The sequence below is a fragment of the Barbus barbus genome (genome assembly GCF_936440315.1).
Source record: "Barbus barbus genome assembly, chromosome: 36".
NCBI lineage: Eukaryota > Metazoa > Chordata > Actinopteri > Cypriniformes > Cyprinidae > Barbus > Barbus barbus.
In genome coordinates, this window is record NC_136714.1 from 7,186,783 (window position 1) to 7,207,013 (window position 20,231).

At 40.4% G+C, this 20,231-nt stretch overlaps 1 protein-coding gene across 3 annotated transcripts in view; it reads left to right on the forward strand.

The window, feature by feature from the left end:
• The window catches only part of LOC306855668 (ubiquitin-like domain-containing CTD phosphatase 1), a 35,627-nt gene extending 15,626 nt beyond the window's left edge, over positions 1–20,001 (forward strand). The window contains exons 6-11 of one of the 3 annotated variants that reach the window (XM_079394467.1): positions 12,667–12,765; positions 12,857–12,894; positions 13,084–13,182; positions 13,776–13,892; positions 16,981–17,108; positions 17,781–20,001. In XM_079394467.1, the coding sequence (XP_079250593.1) occupies positions 12,667–12,765; positions 12,857–12,894; positions 13,084–13,182; positions 13,776–13,892; positions 16,981–17,108; positions 17,781–17,808 (509 nt within the window). In that variant the 3' untranslated portion in view covers positions 17,809–20,001. The remainder of the gene's footprint in view (positions 1–12,666; positions 12,766–12,856; positions 12,895–13,083; positions 13,183–13,775; positions 13,893–16,980; positions 17,109–17,780) is intronic. The other 2 variants (XM_079394466.1, XM_079394468.1) reach the window with 2 other exon arrangements.
• Positions 20,002–20,231: the final 230 nt, after the last annotated feature.

Below are 20,231 nucleotides of genomic sequence, written 5' to 3' on the forward strand. Positions count from 1 at the left end.
TCGGGGCTCACATATGGATTGAGCAACAGCGAGCGTATTTGAAGAAATTCTTGCAACTTGGGCAACTCACAAAAGTTCTGCCCATGTTGTGGTCTGTGACAATGGTAAAGGCCATGGAGGAGGCTGGAGTTTCTAGTCTTCTGTGTGTGGCACACACTGCAGCTGTCCGTCACAGAGGGTCTGTTATCACAGCACAGTGTAACGGAGGCTGCGGGAGTCGGGTGCAAAATAGTCGGCCACTTTAAACACTCCAACCTTGCATACTCTCGGATTAAAGGATATTCAGACACAGCTCGGTCAACCAATCAAAAGGCTTCAGCAGGACGTGCAGACTCATTGGAATAGCTCATTCTACATGGTGCAGTCTCTAATTGAGCAAAAAAGGGTGATTGGAGTATGTGTCCCGAGCTCCCTGCCACTCTAACTTATGGGGAAGATGGTAAATGTCTTGGCAACATTTGAAGAAATGACTCGTCAAGTGAGTTCTTCAGATGCTTTAGCCTCAGATGTAATTCCTGCTGTCACTGTGCTACAAAGACTGTTGCTGAAACAAATGGATGAGGACCATGGAATCAAAACAATGAAGAGCACTCAACTTGATGCTTTGCAGAGGTGCATTTCCAACATGGAGCAAAACCCGCTTTACTGCATTGCAAGTTTACTTGATCCGAGGTAATCAATAGGCCTATTTTCGTGCTCAATTTTAATTAATTATATATATATTTTTTTTGGCTAAAATTGTAATTATAAATTCAATTATAATAGATAAGCTTTAATTTGCTTATAATAATAAAATATAAAAGATTAAATGTTGGGATGATAGGGAAATGGATACAAAAATGCAAGAGTAATTTAAATTTCCTCTTCTTATATTTTTTAACTGCACAGAACAGCTGCTAATGTCATCCTTGTTTTTTGTTCAAGGTATAAAGATCGATTTTCCTCCAACACATACCCTGCCAGGCAGGCCCAAGAAATTTTTATACTGGAGCTGCAAAAAATGTTTGTGAGAGAGACAGCCACACCTGAGACACATGGTGCACCAGCTGACAAGGTCTCACAGCAACAAGCCAGGTAGCAGTCTGGACAGTGTTTTTGAAGAAATTGCAGATGGATATGCTTCTACATCTGAGAGCAGAGCTCCAACAGCCACTACCATACAACTAGAAGCATACCTTGGAGAGACCACTGTGCATCATTCAGAGAAACCTGGGCAGTCAATAATCTGATTTCCTGCTCTGGCTCGAATGGCACAAAAATATCTTTCAGCCCCATGCAGCAGCGTGGAAACTAAAAGACTGTTCATCTCAGTGTCACACATTCTGATTGACAACAGAAGCAGGCTTGTAGCTGAACATGCAGAGATGCTTCTGTTCCTTAACCCTCTAAGTGCCGAAGTCGCAATTTTGCGACAAGATGTCATACTTCATGAAATAGACTATAGTTCCTAATATGGTGTAATATCTCATTTGTATTCAAATCAAATCAAATCACTTTTATTGTCACATCACCACAGCACGTGTGCCTTCGTGAGTGAAATTCTTGAGAGCGTGCTCCAGACACTGCAAAAACAATTTACATATAGACATTACCATACATACGTACAGACTTATACAGATGACAATGTGTAATATACACATACATATACTCAGTACACACAGTGTACTATTAGACAGACATACAGTTACCGATACACATTATACACAGTATGTAGTACACATTCTACGTTATATACACACAGTAATATGCGAAGATGCAGCAGATTATATATAAACCGGATGTGAAAATGTCATGGATGTGCATTGGATGGTATCCGGTGCTGGCAAAAAGATTGTTGTATTTGTGCAGTAGTGTACTGGTAGTCCAGTTTGAACTGTATGGAATTAAAGTGCAGTGCGTGGTATATTGTAAAGTGGGAGTGTGCTGTAGGGTGTATTAGTTTTTACTGTTCATTAGCCTGATAGCCTGAGGAAAAAAGCTATCCCTCAGTCGGCTAGTGCGGGATCGGATGCTGCGGAGACGTCTTCCTGAGGGCAGCAGAGAGAGCAGTCTGTGGGACGGGTGGCTGGAGTCACTGATGATCCTCCGGGCTTTCTTTATACACCGCCTGGTGTAGATGTCCTGGAGGGAGGGAAGCTCACCTCCAACAATGTGACGGGCAGTTCGCACGACCCTTTGCAGAGCTTTGCGGTTGCCAGCAGTGCTGTTTCCAAACCAGGCGGTGATGCAGCCTGTCAGGATGCTCTCCACAGTGCAGGTGTAGAATGATCTGAGGATGCTGGGGTTCATTCCAAACTTCCTCAGCCGTCTCAGGAAGAAGAGGCATTGGTGTGTCTTCTTCAGCACTGCATCTGTGTGAGCGGACCATGTGAGATCCTCAGTGATGTGAACACCGAGGAATTTGAAGCTGTTTACTCGCTCCACAGGTGTCATGTCGATGGTGATGGGTGTGTGTTCTCTGCTCTGTCTCCTGAAATCCACCACCAGCTCCTTGGTCTTGTCGATGTTGAGTGAGAGGTGGTTCTCTTGACACCATTTAGTCAGGGTTCTCACCTCCTCTCTGTAGGCCGTCTCATCGTTGTCAGTGATCAGGCCTATCACCGTTGTGTCGTCAGCAAATTTGACGATGACGTTGGAGCTGTGTGTTGCTGTACAGTCGTGTGTGTACAGGGAGTACAGGAGTGGGCTGAGGACGCAGCCCTGAGGAGCACCAGTGTTGAGGGTCAGCGGGGATGAAGTGTTGTTGCCCATTCTGACCACCTGACATCTGCCTGTCAGGAAGTCCAGGATCCAGCTGCACAGAGATCCGTTTAGTCCCAGAGTCTGGAGCTTCTCAACCAGTGTGGCAGGCACTATGGTATTGAATGCTGAGCTGTAGTCCACAAACAGCATTCTCACATAGGTGTTCTTATTTTCCAGGTGGGAGAGAGCAGTGTGCAGGGTGAAGGCAATAGCATCGTCTGTGGAACGGTTTCTGCGATATGCAAATTGTAGGGGATCCAGTGAGTCAGGCAGCACAGAGCAGATGTAGTCTCTGATGAGTTTCTCAAAGCACTTGCTGAAGATGGGTGTCAGAGCAATGGGCCTCCAGTCATTCAAGCATGTGATTTTATTTTTCTTTGGTATGGGCACAATGGTGGATTTTTTGAAGCATGCGGGAACCACAGACAGAGAGAGGGAAAGGTTAAAAATGTCTGTGAAAACCCCGGCCAGTTGGAATGCGCATGCTCGGAGCACACGGCCTGGGATGCCATCGGGACCCACAGCCTTGCGGATGTTCACCCGTCGGAAGGATCGGGTTACATCTGCGACAGAAAAGGAAAGTGCGCTCGCCTCTTCTGCTACAGCCGCGGGAGCGCGCTCTGTGTGGGCGGTGTTGTGAGCCTCGAAACGAGCATAAAAGTTATTAAGTTCGTCCGGTACAGAGGCGGCAATGTTCACAGTAGCTGGTTTATTCCCTCTGAAATCTGTGATGTTGTTGATACCCTGCCACATGCTTCTTGCGTTGTTGGTTTTGAATTGTTCTTCAACTTTGTTTTTATATTGTCGTTTGGCAGCTTTGATTGATTTCCTGAGATCGTAACTGGCTTGTTTGTGATCGTCAGAGTTTCCGGATTTAAAGGCAGATGTCCGCGCTGACAAGGCTGCTCGAACATCGCTGTTAATCCACGGTTTTTGGTTGGGGTAGATGCGGATTGTTTTTGTCGGTACTACATCCTCTACACACTTCCTGATGAAACACGTTACAGTATCTGAGTACGCCTCTATGTCGTCATCAGACGCTGCCCGGAACATGTCCCAGTCCACGTGATCAAAACAGTCCTGTAGTATAGCGTCTGATTGGTCCGACCAGCATTGAATTGTCCTGAGGGCGGGTGCTTCTCGTTTCAGTTTCTGCCTATAAGCAGGCAGGAGCAGAACGGAAGTGTGGTCCGATTTGCCGAAAGGTGGGCGGGGGAGCGATTTGTAGGCGTCCCGGAATGGAGAGTAGCAGTGGTCCAGTACACGATCACCACGCGTGTTGATGGTGATGTGTTGAAAGTATTTTGGAGCTATTGTTCTGAAGTTGGCTTTGTTGAAGTCCCCCGTAACAATAAACGCTGCATCTGGGTACGCGGTTTCCTGCTCGCTTATATTCCCATACAGTTCCTTAAGTGCCTGGTCTGTGTTGGCTTGAGGGGGAATGTAAACAGCTGTGATTATGATCGCTGTAAATTCCCTCGGTAGCCAGAATGGTCGACACAGAAGCATATGAAATTCCAGATCAGGGGAGCAGGAGGATTTAATAGAGTGTAGGTTCCTTTCATCACACCACGAGTTGTTGATAAAGAAACAGACGCCCCCGCCTCTGCTTTTCCCTGTGAGCTCTTTCGTTCTGTCCGAGCGGTGCACGGAGAACCCCGTGAGCTCGATGGCTGAGTCTGGAACCACTGCCGACATCCAGGTTTCTGTGAGGCAAATAATGCAGCAGTCCCTTGTTTCCCGTTGGTATGAGATGCGTGCCCGCAGTTCACAGAGTTTGTTGTCCAGTGACTGAATGTTAGCCAGCAAAATAGTTGGGAGAGGAGGTCGGAGGGGACGGCGTCTGAGTCTGACAAGGACGCCGGCTCTCTTCCCCCTTTTCCGGCGGCGTTTCTTCGGTCGCGATCGTGCAGCCCAGACAAAGGGCTCTGATGCGGTGTCTGTAAACAAGGCGCCGGCGTTCAGGAACTCAAAGTCCGGTTTGCGTTGCGCGACGAAGGAACCAATGTTTAAAAGCGTGTGTCTATCGTAGACAGTTATACTGACAACATCTAACACATGAAACAACAAAATAACAAATAAAACATAAAAAACATAAGAAAAACTGCAGAGTTTTCTTGGAGCTCGCAACACGGCTGCCATGCTCGGCGCCATTCCCTACCACTAGATGGCAGACATGTAGTACTTCAATTCTAGACCAAAATTGTTCAAGGAAATAGCAGAGCAAGTGAGCTATCGTGTCATTTGGCACTTTTCCACTGCATGATACAGCACGGTACGGTTCAGTACAGCTCACTTTTGTTTGTTTTTTCAGTGGGTACAGTACCTGGTACTTTTTTTAGTACCATCTCGGCCGAGGTTCCAAGCGAGCCGTACCGTTACTAAAACATGACGTGTAAACCCTGCTGATCACTGATTGGCCGGAGAAAATCATCACTGCCTGCGTCATTTGAACTTTTTTTTTTTTTTTTTTTTTTTTTTTCATCATTTGAACTTGCGGCACGAGACACAACAGACCTGCTAGATTTAAATCAGCACAGCCAGTGAAGGATCGAGTGCAACTGTTTTGAATGAGCGCACCTTTCTTTTAACAACCAAAAAAATGGCTGTTTTGTTGTCGGTTGATGAAGTACAGACTGTCCTCTCGTGATAGCCGAGGAGCAGATCCAGCGAGAGCATGATGGAGTCGTTTAGCCATGTTTAGCCGAAACATGGCTAAACGACAACATCCCGGACTCCGCCATTCAATTGCACGGGCTAACCAGCTTCCGAGCGGACAGAGATTCATCACTGTCTGGTAAGACACGCGGAGGTGGCTTGTGTGTGTATATCAACAAAGACTGGTGTAACAATGCTGCGTGCGGTATTATCAAAACACTGTTCATCGCTGGTGGAGTTTATGGTTGTGAAGTGTCGACCGTTCTATCTGCCGCGGGAGTTCACGGTCATTGTTATCGTTGCGGTTTACATCCCCCCCCGTGTGCAAACGCTAAGGACGCGCTTCGTGAACTGTATAGCGCCATCAGTGAACAACAAACAAAAAACCCCGACAGCTTTTTCATCATAACCGGTGACTTCAACCACGCAAACTTAAAGACAGTTTTGCCAAAGTTCTACCATGATGTGAACTTTGCAACAAGGGGAAACAACACACTGGACTTTGTTTACACAACAGTTAAGAACTCTTACAAGGCTGAACCCCGCACCCACCTCGGGTACTCCGACCACATCACTGTTATGCTAATCCCAGCATATAGACCACTTCTCAAACTCACCAAACCGGTTGAAAAGCAGATCACAGTATGGCCAGACAATGCCACCTCAGTACTGCAGGACTGCTTCCAGGACACAGACTGGAACATGTTTAAAGAGGCAGCCACCTACAACAACCACACAGACCTGAATGAGTACACTGAAACTGTGACTGCTTACATCAAAAAGTGCACTGATGATGTGACAGTCACCAAGACCATCACCACACGTGCAAACCAGAAGCCATGGATGACAGCAGAGGTTCGTGGGCTGCTAAAGACCAGAGATGAAGCATTCAGATCAGGAGATAAAACAGCCCTCAAAACAGCAAGAGCCAATCTGTCCTGTGGCATCAAAAAAGCAAAACGGTCATATGCCCAAAAAATCAACAACCACTTCACAGACAGCAGAGACACACGGAGCCTGTGGCAAGCCATTCAGACCATCACTGACTACAAGCCCCCGCCACAGGCCTGTGATGAGGACACATCCCTCCCCGATGCACTCAACCACTTTTATTCACAGTTTGAAATGCAGAATGACACACCTGCACAAAAACTGCCCACACCTCCCAACGACTGGGCGTTCTGTCTGTCTCCAGCCGACGTAAGGAAGACCCTATCTAGGATTAACCCACGCAAGGCTGCGGGTCCTGACAACATACCTGGCCGTGTTCTGAGAGACTGTGCTGCACAGCTGACAGATGTCCTAACAGATATCTTCAACACCTCGCTGAGTCAGGCAGTCGTCCCCACGTGTTTCAAATCCACAACAATCATACCGTTACCAAAGAAATCACCTGTGTCCTGTCTCAATGACTACCGTCCCATAGCACTGACTCCAATCATGATGAAGTGCTTTGAGAGGCTAGTCATGCATAACATCAAAACCAGCCTCCCCAACACACTCGACCCGCTCCAGTTTGCATACCGTCCAAACTGCTCTACGGACGATGCAATTTCCTCCACCCTCCACCTGGCTCTTACCCACCTAGAAAATAAAGACTCCTATGTTAGAATGCTGTTCATTGACTTCAGCTCGGCATTCAACACAATAATCCCACAACAGCTCATAAATAAGCTAAACCTGCTGGGCCTTAACAATTCCCTTTGTAACTGGATCCTGGACTTTCTAACTGGAAGACCTCAGTCAGTCCGTGTCGGCAACAACACCTCGAGCACTACAACACTGAGCACAGGTGCCCCACAAGGCTGTGTGCTCAGCCCGCTGCTCTACACACTGCTGACCCACGACTGCACTGCCAAGTTCAGCTCCAACCACATCATCAAGTTTGCTGATGACACAACAGTGGTAGGTCTCATCAGCAACAATGATGAAACGCACTACAGAGAGGAAGTGGCACAGCTGGCTGAATGGTGTGGCACAAACAATCTGTCCCTCAATGTGGAGAAGACAAAGGAGGTTGTGATGGACTTCAGGAGAAACTCCGTTGACCACCCCCCACTGACCATCGACAGCTCGACTGTGGAGAGAGTCAGCAGCACTAAATTCCTGGGGGTGCACATCACAGAGGATCTCACCTGGACCACCAACACCATGTCACTCTCCAAAAAGGCACAACAGCGCCTACACTTTCTCCGCCGGCTGAAAAGAGCAAGTCTCCCTCCACCCATCCTCATCACATTCTACAGAGGCACCATTGAGAGTGTGCTGACCAGCTGCATCACTGTCTGGTACGGGAACTGCAGTGCTGCTGACCTCAAGACCCTCCAGCGGACAGTGAACACAGCTGCAAAGATCATCGGTGCCCCTCTCCCCTCCATCCTGGACATCTTCCTTACACGATGCTCCAGCAAAACCAACAGCATCGTGAAGGACTCCACCCATCCCTCCCACAGTCTCTTCCAGCTCCTACCATCAGGAAGACGGTACCGGAGCATCAGAGCCCGCTCCGCCAGACTGCTCAACAGCTTTTTCCCCCAGGCTGTGAGAGCCCTGAACTCAAACCACCCCGCCCCCCTCTGAAACCCCATGCAAACCCCTACCTCCTGAGCATGGACCACCCCCCACCCCAAACCTTACCACACCAAAGAAAAACTGTATGGAACTTTAATTTTTTTTATTCTTATTTTTCTTTACACTATGGACACTCTCCTCTATGTGCACTATGGACACTTTACACTATGGACACTTACACTTTACACTATGTGCACTATGGACACTTACACACACTGCTGCGTGTGCACAATCTCACAAAAGACTCAGCAATATATGTATGTTTACATGCTCATGCACTACAAATCATCCTGCACTGTTCCCCAACCAGCTGCTGACTCAAATGTCTCTCTTTGCACATGTACAGTATTTGTGAAGCATTCGTATTGTTTGTATTTTTTATCTTCTATTTTTTTAGTTTGTATAGGGTAATATTTATGTGAAGCATTCGTATAGTTGTATTTTTTTATCCTTTATTCTTTTAGTTTGTATAGGGTAAATACTTATATATAGTATACTTATAGTTAAATCTGTCAGTAGGTTAGTAGTGTATAGGTTTATAGTGTTTTTTACTTCATTGTTGTATGTCTGTATTTATGTAGCACCGTGGTCCTGCGAGACACGACATATCGTTCCACTGTATGTCCCCACATGTAGCGGAATGACAATAAAGCTCAACTTGAACTTGAGTGACGCGGAATGAAAAAGTTTTTCAGGAGTCACGGCAGTGGAGTCTAAAGTGGTACTAAACCGCAGTGGAAACACAAACCGACCCGAACTGAGCCGAGTCATACCACGCAGTGGAAAAGCGCCAATTAATGCGGAAGCAGTTCAGTTCATAGCGTCTAAGTAAATTGTGAGATTTGTGAGAAAAATAATTGCCAAATGGTTAATAAAAAGTTGTACCGTGAGGATGTGTTGCAAATGTTATTCTCCGATTCTGACTCTGAAGAGGCATATTTGTCTTTTGGAAATGACGATCGGTCATCTAATGATCGCACTATTCCCTGCATATCTTTGCAGCGCGTGAGTGTTCACAAAGCACAAACAAGTGATCATGTCGACGCTTTGCCCAACGGGATGGGGGTGGACGTGGTCGTAGTGTCCATAGGAGAGCTGTTGCTCTCTGAGTATCACTGATTCCACGCTGCTGATGATCGGCCAGATTGCGTCGATTGTTCGGGGGGGTAGTTCATTGTGTGGGGTAGGTCTGTGTGCTGTGCCATGCAATGAGAGGTACCATACTCTCAAGAACTATAAACTGTGTCACCTAGATACCTGATTGGGCAGATAGCTGGTCAACTGATCAAAAAATGGGCACATGTATTTTACAATGGCACAGTAATATAGTAATAATTTACTACTTTCTCCTGTTTTACTGTACTCCTGTTTTTTATTTCCTCTTTTCCTGATCATTTGGAATGAGGATAAAAATACTAAAAAACAAAAAAAATACATGCAATAGTCAAGTCAAGTCACCTTTATTTATATAGCGCTTTTAACAATACAGATTGTGTCAAATCACTTAACAGTATCAAATTGGAGGATAGAGTGTCAGTAATGTATAAAAATGAGATTAAACACTCAATTTTCAGTTAAGGCATTTCATTATTGAGTTCAGAGATGTAAGTAAGTAAGTAAGTCGTGACGTATTGTCAAGTATGGTGACCCATACTCGAAATTGGTGCTCTGCGTTTAACCCATCCAAGTGCACACACACAGCAGTGAGTAGTGAACAAATGCACACACACACACCGTGAACACACACCCGGAGCAGTGGGCAGCCATGCTGCGGCACCCGGGGAGCAGTTGGGGGTTCGGTGCCTTGCTCAAGGGCACCTCAGTCGTGGTATTGAGGGTGGAGAGAGCGCTGGACATTCCCTCCCCCCACCTACAATTCCTGCCAGCCGGGGGCTCGAACCCGCAACCTTTCGATTACGAGTCCGACTCTCTAACCATTAGGCCACGACTTCCCCCACGCAGTCAGATACGTGATTGTCATTGTCTAGATCAGTTTAGTTTAAATAGTATCTGCAAAATCAAATTGACGATAATCACTAGAAATTAAGTGTCCCCAACTGAGCAAGCCAGAGGCGACAAGGAACCAAAATATCTTCTGTGACAGAATGGAGAAAAAAAAACCTTGGGAGAAACCAGGCTCAGTTGGGGGGCCAGTTCTCTGGCCAGGAGATAATTGTTTATTTATTGTCTACTTAATGTTTTAATTAAAATTTTAAATGTATAAATGTATTTATTTCTATTTTATATTGTTGCAATTTCTAACAATAATAGTATTATGTAGTTAGGTATTTTTTTTTTTATATTTTTAGTTATTTTATATTATTTTTATTGCATTTAAGTCCAGGTAGAGAGTGTCATCCAGGTGTCCTGGCCTCTGCTGATGATCAGGGAGACATCATCTCCCGGCGCCGATCCACCATCTGATCCGGACACGGATCCGGACAAATATTAGCGTAGATGCCATTCTTCTTACGATGTAACGAGTACATCGTGTGTTATGGGGAGTGTTCCCGGTTCCGGTTGATCTAATTAATGCAGCCTAACAATACTTTAATGATTTGAATAATAGAAGCATATTAGTGTGTTATGTGTAAGCCAGGTTAAAGAAATGTGACAGAGCGTGTCTGCCTCCCCGAACAGCGTTAGGTAGATTGTTCCAGAGTTTGGGCGCTAAATAGGAAAAGGATCTGCCGCCCGCAGTCGAATTTGATATTCTAGGTATTATCAAACGGCCAGAGTTTTGAGAACGCAGCGGACGTGGAGGACTATAATATGACAAGAGCTCGCTCAGGTACTGAGGAGCTAAGACATTCAGGGCTTTGTGAGTAGTTAACAAGATTTTAAAATCTATACGATGTTTGATAGGGAGCTAGTGCAGTGTTGACAGAACCGGGCTAATATGGTCATATTTCCTGGTTCTAGTAAGAACTCTAGCTGCTGTAGTTTTTTTGATCAAGCGTGCAGAACAACCACCCAATAAAGCATTACAATAGTCTAACTGAGAGGTCATAAACGCATGAATTAGCATTTCTGCATTTGACTTTGAGAGCATAGGTCACAATTTAGATATGTTTTTGAGATGGAAAAATGCAGTTTTACAGATGCTAGAAACATGGCTTTCAAATGAAAGATTGCTATCAAACAGCACATCTAGGTTCCTAACTGATGACGAAAAATCGACAAGAGTAGCCGTCAAGTGTTAGATAGTGTTCTAGGTTATTTCATGTGGGGTTTTTAGGTCCGATAATTAACACTTCTGTTTTTTCAGAATTTAGCAGTAAGAAATTACTCGTCATCCAGTTTTTTATATCGACTATGCATTCCGTTATTTTCTCAATTTGGTGTATTTCACCGGGCCGCGAAGAAATATAGAGCTGAGTAACATCAGCATAACAGTGAAAGCTAACACCATGTCTCCTGATAATATCTCCCAAGGGTAACATGTAAAGCGTGAACAGTAACGGTACTGAGCCTTGAGGTACTCCGTACTGCTCTTGTGATCGATATGAAACCTCTTCATTCACTGCTACGAATTGATGGCGGTCACATAAGTACGATTTGAACCATGCTAAGGCACTTCCACTAATGCCAACAATGTGTTCTATTCTATTCAAAAGAATGTTGTTCAAACATCCATTCAATATCTATTATTACCTGAATATTACTGATGAACTGATCTAAAAGTAAGCTACTGTTCACATACGTTTTACTACTTTATAGTATAGTAATAATTTAGTACTTTCTCCTGTTTTAATTGTTGGTTTCCTCTTTTCTGATGATTTGGAATGAGGATAAAAAGACAAAAAAATTCAAATAATTTCAATATCAATTCAATATCTATTTCCTGAATATTATGACATTCAAGAGGGCTGTCCCTGATGACATCATAATATGCAATTTAGATATATAGTATATTTAAACCCCACATAAACTTTTGGTCATGCCCAACATTTTTCTAATTTACAGTAGATCTCTATCTTTAAGCCCTTTGAAGCAACAAGCTTTTGAAATCTTGTCAAAATCCAGCATTTTTTCCAAAAATCCCTGGTGCATAAAGGGTTAAAACAAAACCTGCCACTTACTTTTGAAAAATAATCCAAACTAATTGATTGCCTTTTGTACTTTTCATCTTGCCAAAATTATTGCAAAAACATACTGTACAAATGCTCTGGGGAACATCCTTAACTACTGGTTTATGAACACTTACTCTTACAATTATAGTGTTGCTTACAGTGATTAGACTGTTCACTGTTGTATTTCACTGTACACTTTTGATTGTTACGCAACATTGAACATTTACACACTATTATGTTATAAACATTTGTTAATTGAAATTAGTTTGTAGCTTTTTGAGAACGTTGTGACAGGTTGATAGATATGTTTTTTTAATTATTATTTTATGTTCTTGGTTTGGTTGTGGAAATTATTAGACACTGTGAAAACTGACTGTACTTTGACAACCTTGTGACAAGCCGGGGGAAAAAAAATTGTTTTGAGTTACAGTTGTTCATACTTACAGAGAAGCTGTCCTAAAATTATTACTCGCACTGTGTCATTACTTGAAAACTGCCACATCCCAAAAACAGGTGTTGGTATCGGCGAGGACCAGGAAAAAGAATATAATAGGGCTTTAAAAATGATATCGGTGCTTCCCTAGTATATTGTTAAATGTTTCTTTTTTTTCTACAAATGTAGATCATAAGTCATGTGCAGAAACAGGCCAGGAGCTGATGAGACCATACTTACATGAATTTCTTGCATCAGCATATGAGGACTATGATATCGTCATCTGGTGTAAGTATCTATCTAGATGATCAAGTTTTGCAGAATCTTTTCCTGATGCTCAAGAACTCCAATCTTTTGTTTCTCTTTCATGTCTTTTCAGCTGCAACAAGTATGAAGTGGATTGATGCTAAAATGAAAGTAGGTTCAATTACATATTTTGTTTTCTGCATTAATAGTGGAAGGCTTTAACCATAATTCATATAAATATTATGATATGCTATAAGGGTTTTTCACTGAAATGTGCTGTTTTCCCACAAGCCTCAAATGTGCCTGATGGCACTGTTGAGGCCCCCTTTATATTGGATCTGTTTTTTTTTGTTTTTTTAGGAACTGGGGGTGACGGACAACCCAAACTATAAGATCACCTTCATGTTAGACAGTGCAGCTATGATCACTGTGCACACAACTAAAAGAGGAGTCGTAGAGGTCAGACATATTCTAGTAAAAAAAAACACATCATTGTCTCTGCCAAGTCACATTTATTTAGAGTTATAGCGTACAAATTGTTTATAAAGTACAGGTTGTTTCAAAGCAACATCACATTAATAAACAGGAAAATAACTGTTAATGATATAAATTAATCAATTATAAAACATTCAATTTCAACTCTATTGCAGCTCTACAAAGGCACTATTGTCATTATTCAGCTCAATTTAGTTCAGTTTTTAACTCTGTCCATGAATTAATCGATTATGAAATGTATTTTAATTCAGCAATAAGCAGCTTTACAGAAGGTAATAGTCTCGTCATTCAGTCAGTCATTATAAGTCAGTTCAATAACAGTGTTAATGTTGCAGAATTAGCGTCATTATCCAGCTCAATTCAGTTCACATTTTGTTCTCGTCCAATAGTGGCAGTGCAGTTAAATCAATAGTAGAAATTAATATGAATTGTCTTTTAAAGCCCAGTGTGCATAATGTGTATTTATAATGTTTCAGGTGAAGCCTTTAGGAGTCATATGGTAAATATTAAATATTGGGGTAAAAATTACTGCATAATGTGTATTTATAATGTTTCAGGTGAAGCCTTTAGGAGTCATATGGGGTAAATATAGTGAGTTCTACAACAGGAAGAACACGGTTATGTTTGATGACATCGGAAGAAACTTTCTCATGAATCCACAGAATGGACTGAAGGTATGTTAGAGTCGATGTTTATATTTAATTTCTGATTTAATAGGTAATTAATTGGGAATCTTTTGGTGCCTAATGATCCAATCTGATTCTGGGAATCACAATCTAATTTTAAATAGTTTCTTAAAGCTGTAGTCCGTAAATTTTGCTGCTTTGTCACCATCTCTGTTTGAAACCTGCAATTGCAGTTATTTGCGGAATTATCTTCTGTGTATGGGTTGTGCACTGCATGGCTCCCAGCACAGATGACTCTAATGTTTTGAGGGGTATTTGTGGCTGTCAGTCACCGCACCGCAACAATCTTGTGCTATCTGTAATCAGATGCACATACAAAACTGGAATGTATTCTAATTTCAGTCACATGTGTTTTATAAACACATAATCCTTTATGGATTACCTACAATCCGGCATCAAAATAAATTTAATTATTCTAGCTGCTTTGAGAAAAGGCTATTAATGATCTGCCACCTGCAGCATCCTCACATGCGTAATAGCCTACTAGTTGGGACGTCGCCTTTGTTTATAGACGTGATATAGGGTAAAAGTACCTATTAAGATCACCAAAATCTACATTGAGACATTTTTAATGCACAAGATATTGGTTTCAGTACAAAACGTTATGTTAAAATAAAATATGAATCTCTTACACAAAAATATTTAATTTTATTTTAAATGACAAAAGCATTTAAATTAAGACATGCATCATTAAATTCAAAAAGTCCGGCTGTGCTTAATGGGTACATTTTTGTACCCATTAAACTCACATCATGTTTTATTAAAAATACTTGTCTATTTTAAGGAACATTTTTGAAGAATAATTGTAAAAATATTTTTTGAGGGTACAAAGTCAATCACAAAAAAAAAAAGTCGATCAGTTATATATTCATGGTGAAGTGTCATCTAAGCACATATTAACATCTATACTAGCCCACGTTCAGCTAAGTAACATTTAAAAATCAAATAAAACAAACCAATAAAACATTTAATTCATGGGATGAACATAGAAACTAGCCTTATTGTGAAACCTCTTTTTAAATGGTTGCTAAAAGCTCTTAAGACTGGAATACACTACATTATTTTTTTCCCCCGATTTTCCACAGATTTACAGTCTGGAGAAGCTGATGCTAGTTGCCAAAGATCAGAACCAGTCTGCAGATTTGAGTCGACTGATTCCATTGAAAATCGATTAACTTAAAGTGACAACCATCAGTTAATATTTAAAGTCTGTTTATGAAGTATTTACATAGACGTTCAATGTGGAAGAGCTTAAAGAGAGCACACTGAGCTTAACAGTGTTAACAATTTACAGCAATTAACAGCAGCAACAATTTTTAATGTTTCATGTAATATTTATCAAAATGACATGATTTTTGCTAAATAAATAGTCTAGGTCATGTATTAAGTTCATACATATTTTAATATGAACAACTATTATTAACAATATCTATGAAATTATGCTTTTTCTTATTGATGTCACACTGAAGCTGTGTGATTTTCATAGTCGTGTAACCTTTAAGCTCACCTTAAAATAAAATGAAATCTTTAAAAATCACAGCACTGTAAAACGACAGACCAGCAATAAACTGTAAATTTATAATATTATGGATGTAAAAGTACAACCCAGTAAAGCCTGTGAAGTAATATATTAGCGTAGCACACAATCTTATACAGCTAGTCAGCTAACTGTGTTCTGTAGCATCTGTGCTATGTTGCTAAAATTATCTTTTGGATCCAATGTAATTATTTTTCACATCCAAGTTCCAGGTTATAATATGGAAAGGTCTGAGCTTTAATCGCTTAATTGTACAATAAGTAGTGAAACTTACCCAAAATAAAGGCTAAAACAACTAAAAAAAACACATTTGAGGGACTACTCTTTTGGTGAAAGTTTTTTGACAGCTTTCAAAATGTGAAAGTCCGCCAGACATTGTGAACACATGGAGAGACATATCTCAGTGTGCAATGATCTGATTGACTTGAAATTACAGGAGGTATATCAATTACAGGAGGTATATCAATTGGTTAAGACATCAAGTAGGATAATAAATTATTTTTTGTTTTTATAATCTGATCTCAAAAACAGAAGTGTGCTTAATGGGTACATGAGCTTAATAGCTACGTTTACCCTAATGATACAGCGGCATACTCAAATTTCCCGTGAATTCATACCAGTATCACTCAAATTAGAAAACATTATTATAAGCTTACCGTTGTGAATTGGGCTAACGCAATGAGATAGTTTTGAACACTGGCTGGTTATGTACTTGCTCAAAAATTGATTTCGGATTATTTATCCAAAATAAAGTTACGGACTGCAGCTTTTATAAACTTTTTTTTTTAATTTACCACTTAGGCATGTTGACAATATCATCTTCAACATTGTCTGTGACCAAAAATGTAAGATATGTTTTCAGTGGACTTTCAAAATTTGCTTTGCTTGAGAAAGCATGAAAATATACTGTTACAGTGTTTTTTTGTTGTTGTTTTTTTTCTCCATTTGATTTAGAGGAGTTAGTTTTGCAGCAAACACAGTGTAATTTTTGGCAATCGAGATCTGGCAGTAACATAGCATTTTTCCGCTGGCGAGCGCTTTGCTGACAGCTTACCTCGCGCATGAAATCAGCCGCATGCCAGCAAAACACTGAGAACGCTTGACAATCCTGACGATGTCATAGCGACAGAACGGAGGCGCCAAAGCTGCAGAGAATCTGCTTTCTGGGAAGCTTCTGAAGCTGACTTAGATTTACAGAATATTACCGTTGTTTGTCTAATAAATAATTTTGCGTACTTATTCCCAACACTTTATTCAGCTGTAAGTTACATATCATATGACAAGGGGTCAACTTATAATCATGTTTATATTAATTATATTAATTGTGCAAAAGCACAAGTTTCTCACAGCACGTATCCTGTGCAATGAACCCACAGTAATTTGCTTCAACCTTTCCAAACTTTATGGAAGTTTAAATGCTTGTTCACAAGATTACTGACAGCAAGCAGAATATTGAGCATATGTAAGCATCAGAGCATTTTTTTATATCTTTTCCCACCACTCATGTTAATTTTTTCTGTCATTCTGTATTGGTCACAGATCAGACCGTTCATGAAGGCACACTTAAACCGTGAGAAAGACAAAGAACTCTATAAGCTGTCTCTGTATCTGAAGGAGATTGCTAAACTTGATGACTTCTCAGGTCTCAACCATAAGCACTGGGAAAGGTAAAGTGAATAAAATACTATATTCACTTTAATGAAGAGAGATGTGGAGTGCTGATTATAAAGCTACTTGAAATACAAAAATGAATAACTGAATAATAATAATAATATAAAAAAATGGTTTTACTTTAAACAACAATTTTAAAAATTGCACATCTAGGTAGTTTAAGATGAAGTACTAAACTAAAATTAAGTGCAATAAAACTAAAAACAACTGTGTCTTGACATTGTTCTGATCTGGTTTGAAGCAATTTGGGTAAACGTAAGAGGACGATTTTAAAAGCAGTTTTAAGTACACAATTCCTGCTACCAGTTGGTGGCACTATGACTGTGACTCACTACAACGTGTGTGCAAAGTTTCAAGAGTTTTTTGAGCACGTTAATGACACCAAAATGGTTTGAAACAAAAATATAATAACAAAAAATATATTTGTATATCGGTGATACTAAAATAACAGGTATGCACTGTGTGCAGCTATGAATGAACACTTAACACTTTTTGTCTCTTCAATACCATTGTCTCTAACAATAATTTGTCTTTTTAAAAAGATTAAGATATGTGACTAATTGTGGTTAATTATAATTTATTAATAAGCATATGGTGTAATCAATTCAATACAAGTGTGTAATAAATTATTTTTATAACCCTAATAATTCTGTCTCCTTGTCCAATAGGTACCTTTCAAAGAAGCAGAATCAATAACATCTTCAGCACTGAGGAGAATCTGCGGTCTAGAAAAATTTGGTGCTGGAAACTCCATCCTTACTAAACAACTGCTGGTCCAAAGATCAGCTTCTCTGTATATTGCGTTGTTCATCTTGCATCTCTTTATAGTGGTCATTACTGCAGGACAAATGTGATTCAAGCACTTGTATTCCTCAGAACACTGTTTACCTCAACAGGTCAATGAATGCATTCAACAAAATAATAGCATTGACTACATTTAAAGCAAGCATGATGCTTCTCTTACCTCACTTTCTGCCAGACACATCCTTCTTCCTATAATTAATGTCAACTTTTATTAGGTGGTAACTTGAAAATGATTATTAACGTCTGATTGAAAGAGCATATGATGCATATGTAATTGTTATGGCAAAATCTTAGTCCATGCTTAGCTTGAATGGTGTGTGTGAGTGATCTCATAGAAATTGAATGCTACTGGAAGGTGCAATAGATCCGTGTCTTCAGTATGACCAGCATAACTGATCATGTCTTCTTGAACGAAGCAAACATTCTGGACAACATGATTCTTTCTGAATGGCTCTAAATTCCAAAAAGATGTTATTTCGGACAACAAAAAAGAGGTTAATAGATGAACACGCATTTGCATCTTTATCAGCAGATAAAAACAGTTCTCCAAATGAACAATGAATACTTGTCATGTTTAAATGAACTTTTTTAAATACAAAACTTATGTTAAATGGTTAGTTTGGTGTATGTTTTTTGTTCTCTAGAGCAGTCACATTATTCTAGGGAGATAAAGAATATTTCATATCAAAATAGCGTGGCAGATGATGATTGTTATTTATTAATTAATTTACGATTTATCTACCAGGTCATAGCATTGAGCTTGTTAATATTTCTCCCCCTTCAGTTTTTGAAAGTATGTGTTAAGTCAAAGACCGTAGATATTAACTTGCGTAAACAGTATTGCATTTTGTCTAACTGCATTTCAGCTGGTATTTAAATGTGGGCATTTGATTTATGGAGGTGGAGGATGGTGGAGATTATGGAGGATGGTTTTACAGTAGTGTGTATTTGTTACATATCAGCCCTTGACATTGATCCTTACATATATTAACATTAAATACTTATTTTAAATGAAAGGTTAATGCTTAATGTTTGAAACTTTGTATTACTAGCACTTCTCTTGTTCATTGCCTCATAATTAATAACTTGTATTCCTGATTCACTTAGAATAAAGCATCTCTAAAATGAATAAATGCAAACTTCAGTCAAGATTTTATATACTTTTTTCCCCCTTTAAAATGGGTAGCAATAAAATCCCTTAAAGTCCTAAATTTTAAGATGCTTACATATTTCAAGTCTAAATACGGACTAGGTCTACATACTATGTAAGATAATATGGTTACACTTTACATTAAGGTTCTAATTGTAAACGTAAGTTAAAGGCCGGGACACACCAAGCTGTCGGACCAGAAGACTGCGCTCGAACACACCGCACAGACTACAGCTGACGGCAAACTAACATGTGTGTCCTACGCATGCGTGAGAGGAATTAACTCTATTTCAGTAGCTATCAATAGTATGTATTCGTCATTCAAAAGGAGAAACCGAAAATAATATATACAAGATATATACGGAACGTAAACAAAGCAGTGCTTGCTTACCATTTTGAATATCAGTAACGTTGATAACTGTAATCATTTTATGCGGCTCATTGTTATGAAAACATTCGCGTACTAGAATGATTGGGAAAGATCATGTAACAGACTTCTGTCTGTGCCGCCTTCATTTACGTGCTCGTTTTCATCACTTCCACTGTAATTCTCAGGCACTGACTCATTAGCTAAACTGAACATCCAATCAGAGTTCTCCCTTTTCGTTTAAATTCGCGCCCAAAATGACAGTATTTATTAGATGTCTCCGAGATCTGCCAAATAAGAATCAGCGATGTCCATCGTATCGTTAATGCCTGGTCCCCTGCTCCAATACACAAGCGATTCAAACGCAATATATTGAGTTATATGCACAAATAGTTTAATCTAATATGTTATTTCGGCATCTAGCGGCTAAGCTAGTTAGCGACATGTTCATTTTAGAAGCTTTTCTTTCTCAATTTTAAACGCAGACTTTTTTTTGGTGATAATTGTATTATCAGTTGTATTAAACATCTCCCCCTCTCAGTTTGTAATAAAGATCAGGGCACAGGTGAAGCATTGTCTGGTCATTGTGGTACAGGTCCATGATGAGGAATGCAGAGAAAACTCTCAGTTCGATTGTATGGTGAAGCTAGGATTGATAAACCTGCAATTATAAGCTTGTTAACGTTACTTTAATAACCCGGCATTTCTAATGTCCTGGGGATTTTGCCAAGGTAATTCATGTTTAATATAACTCAAAGTAGTATGTAATGAAAACTGGCTAAAAGATATGTCATCAGC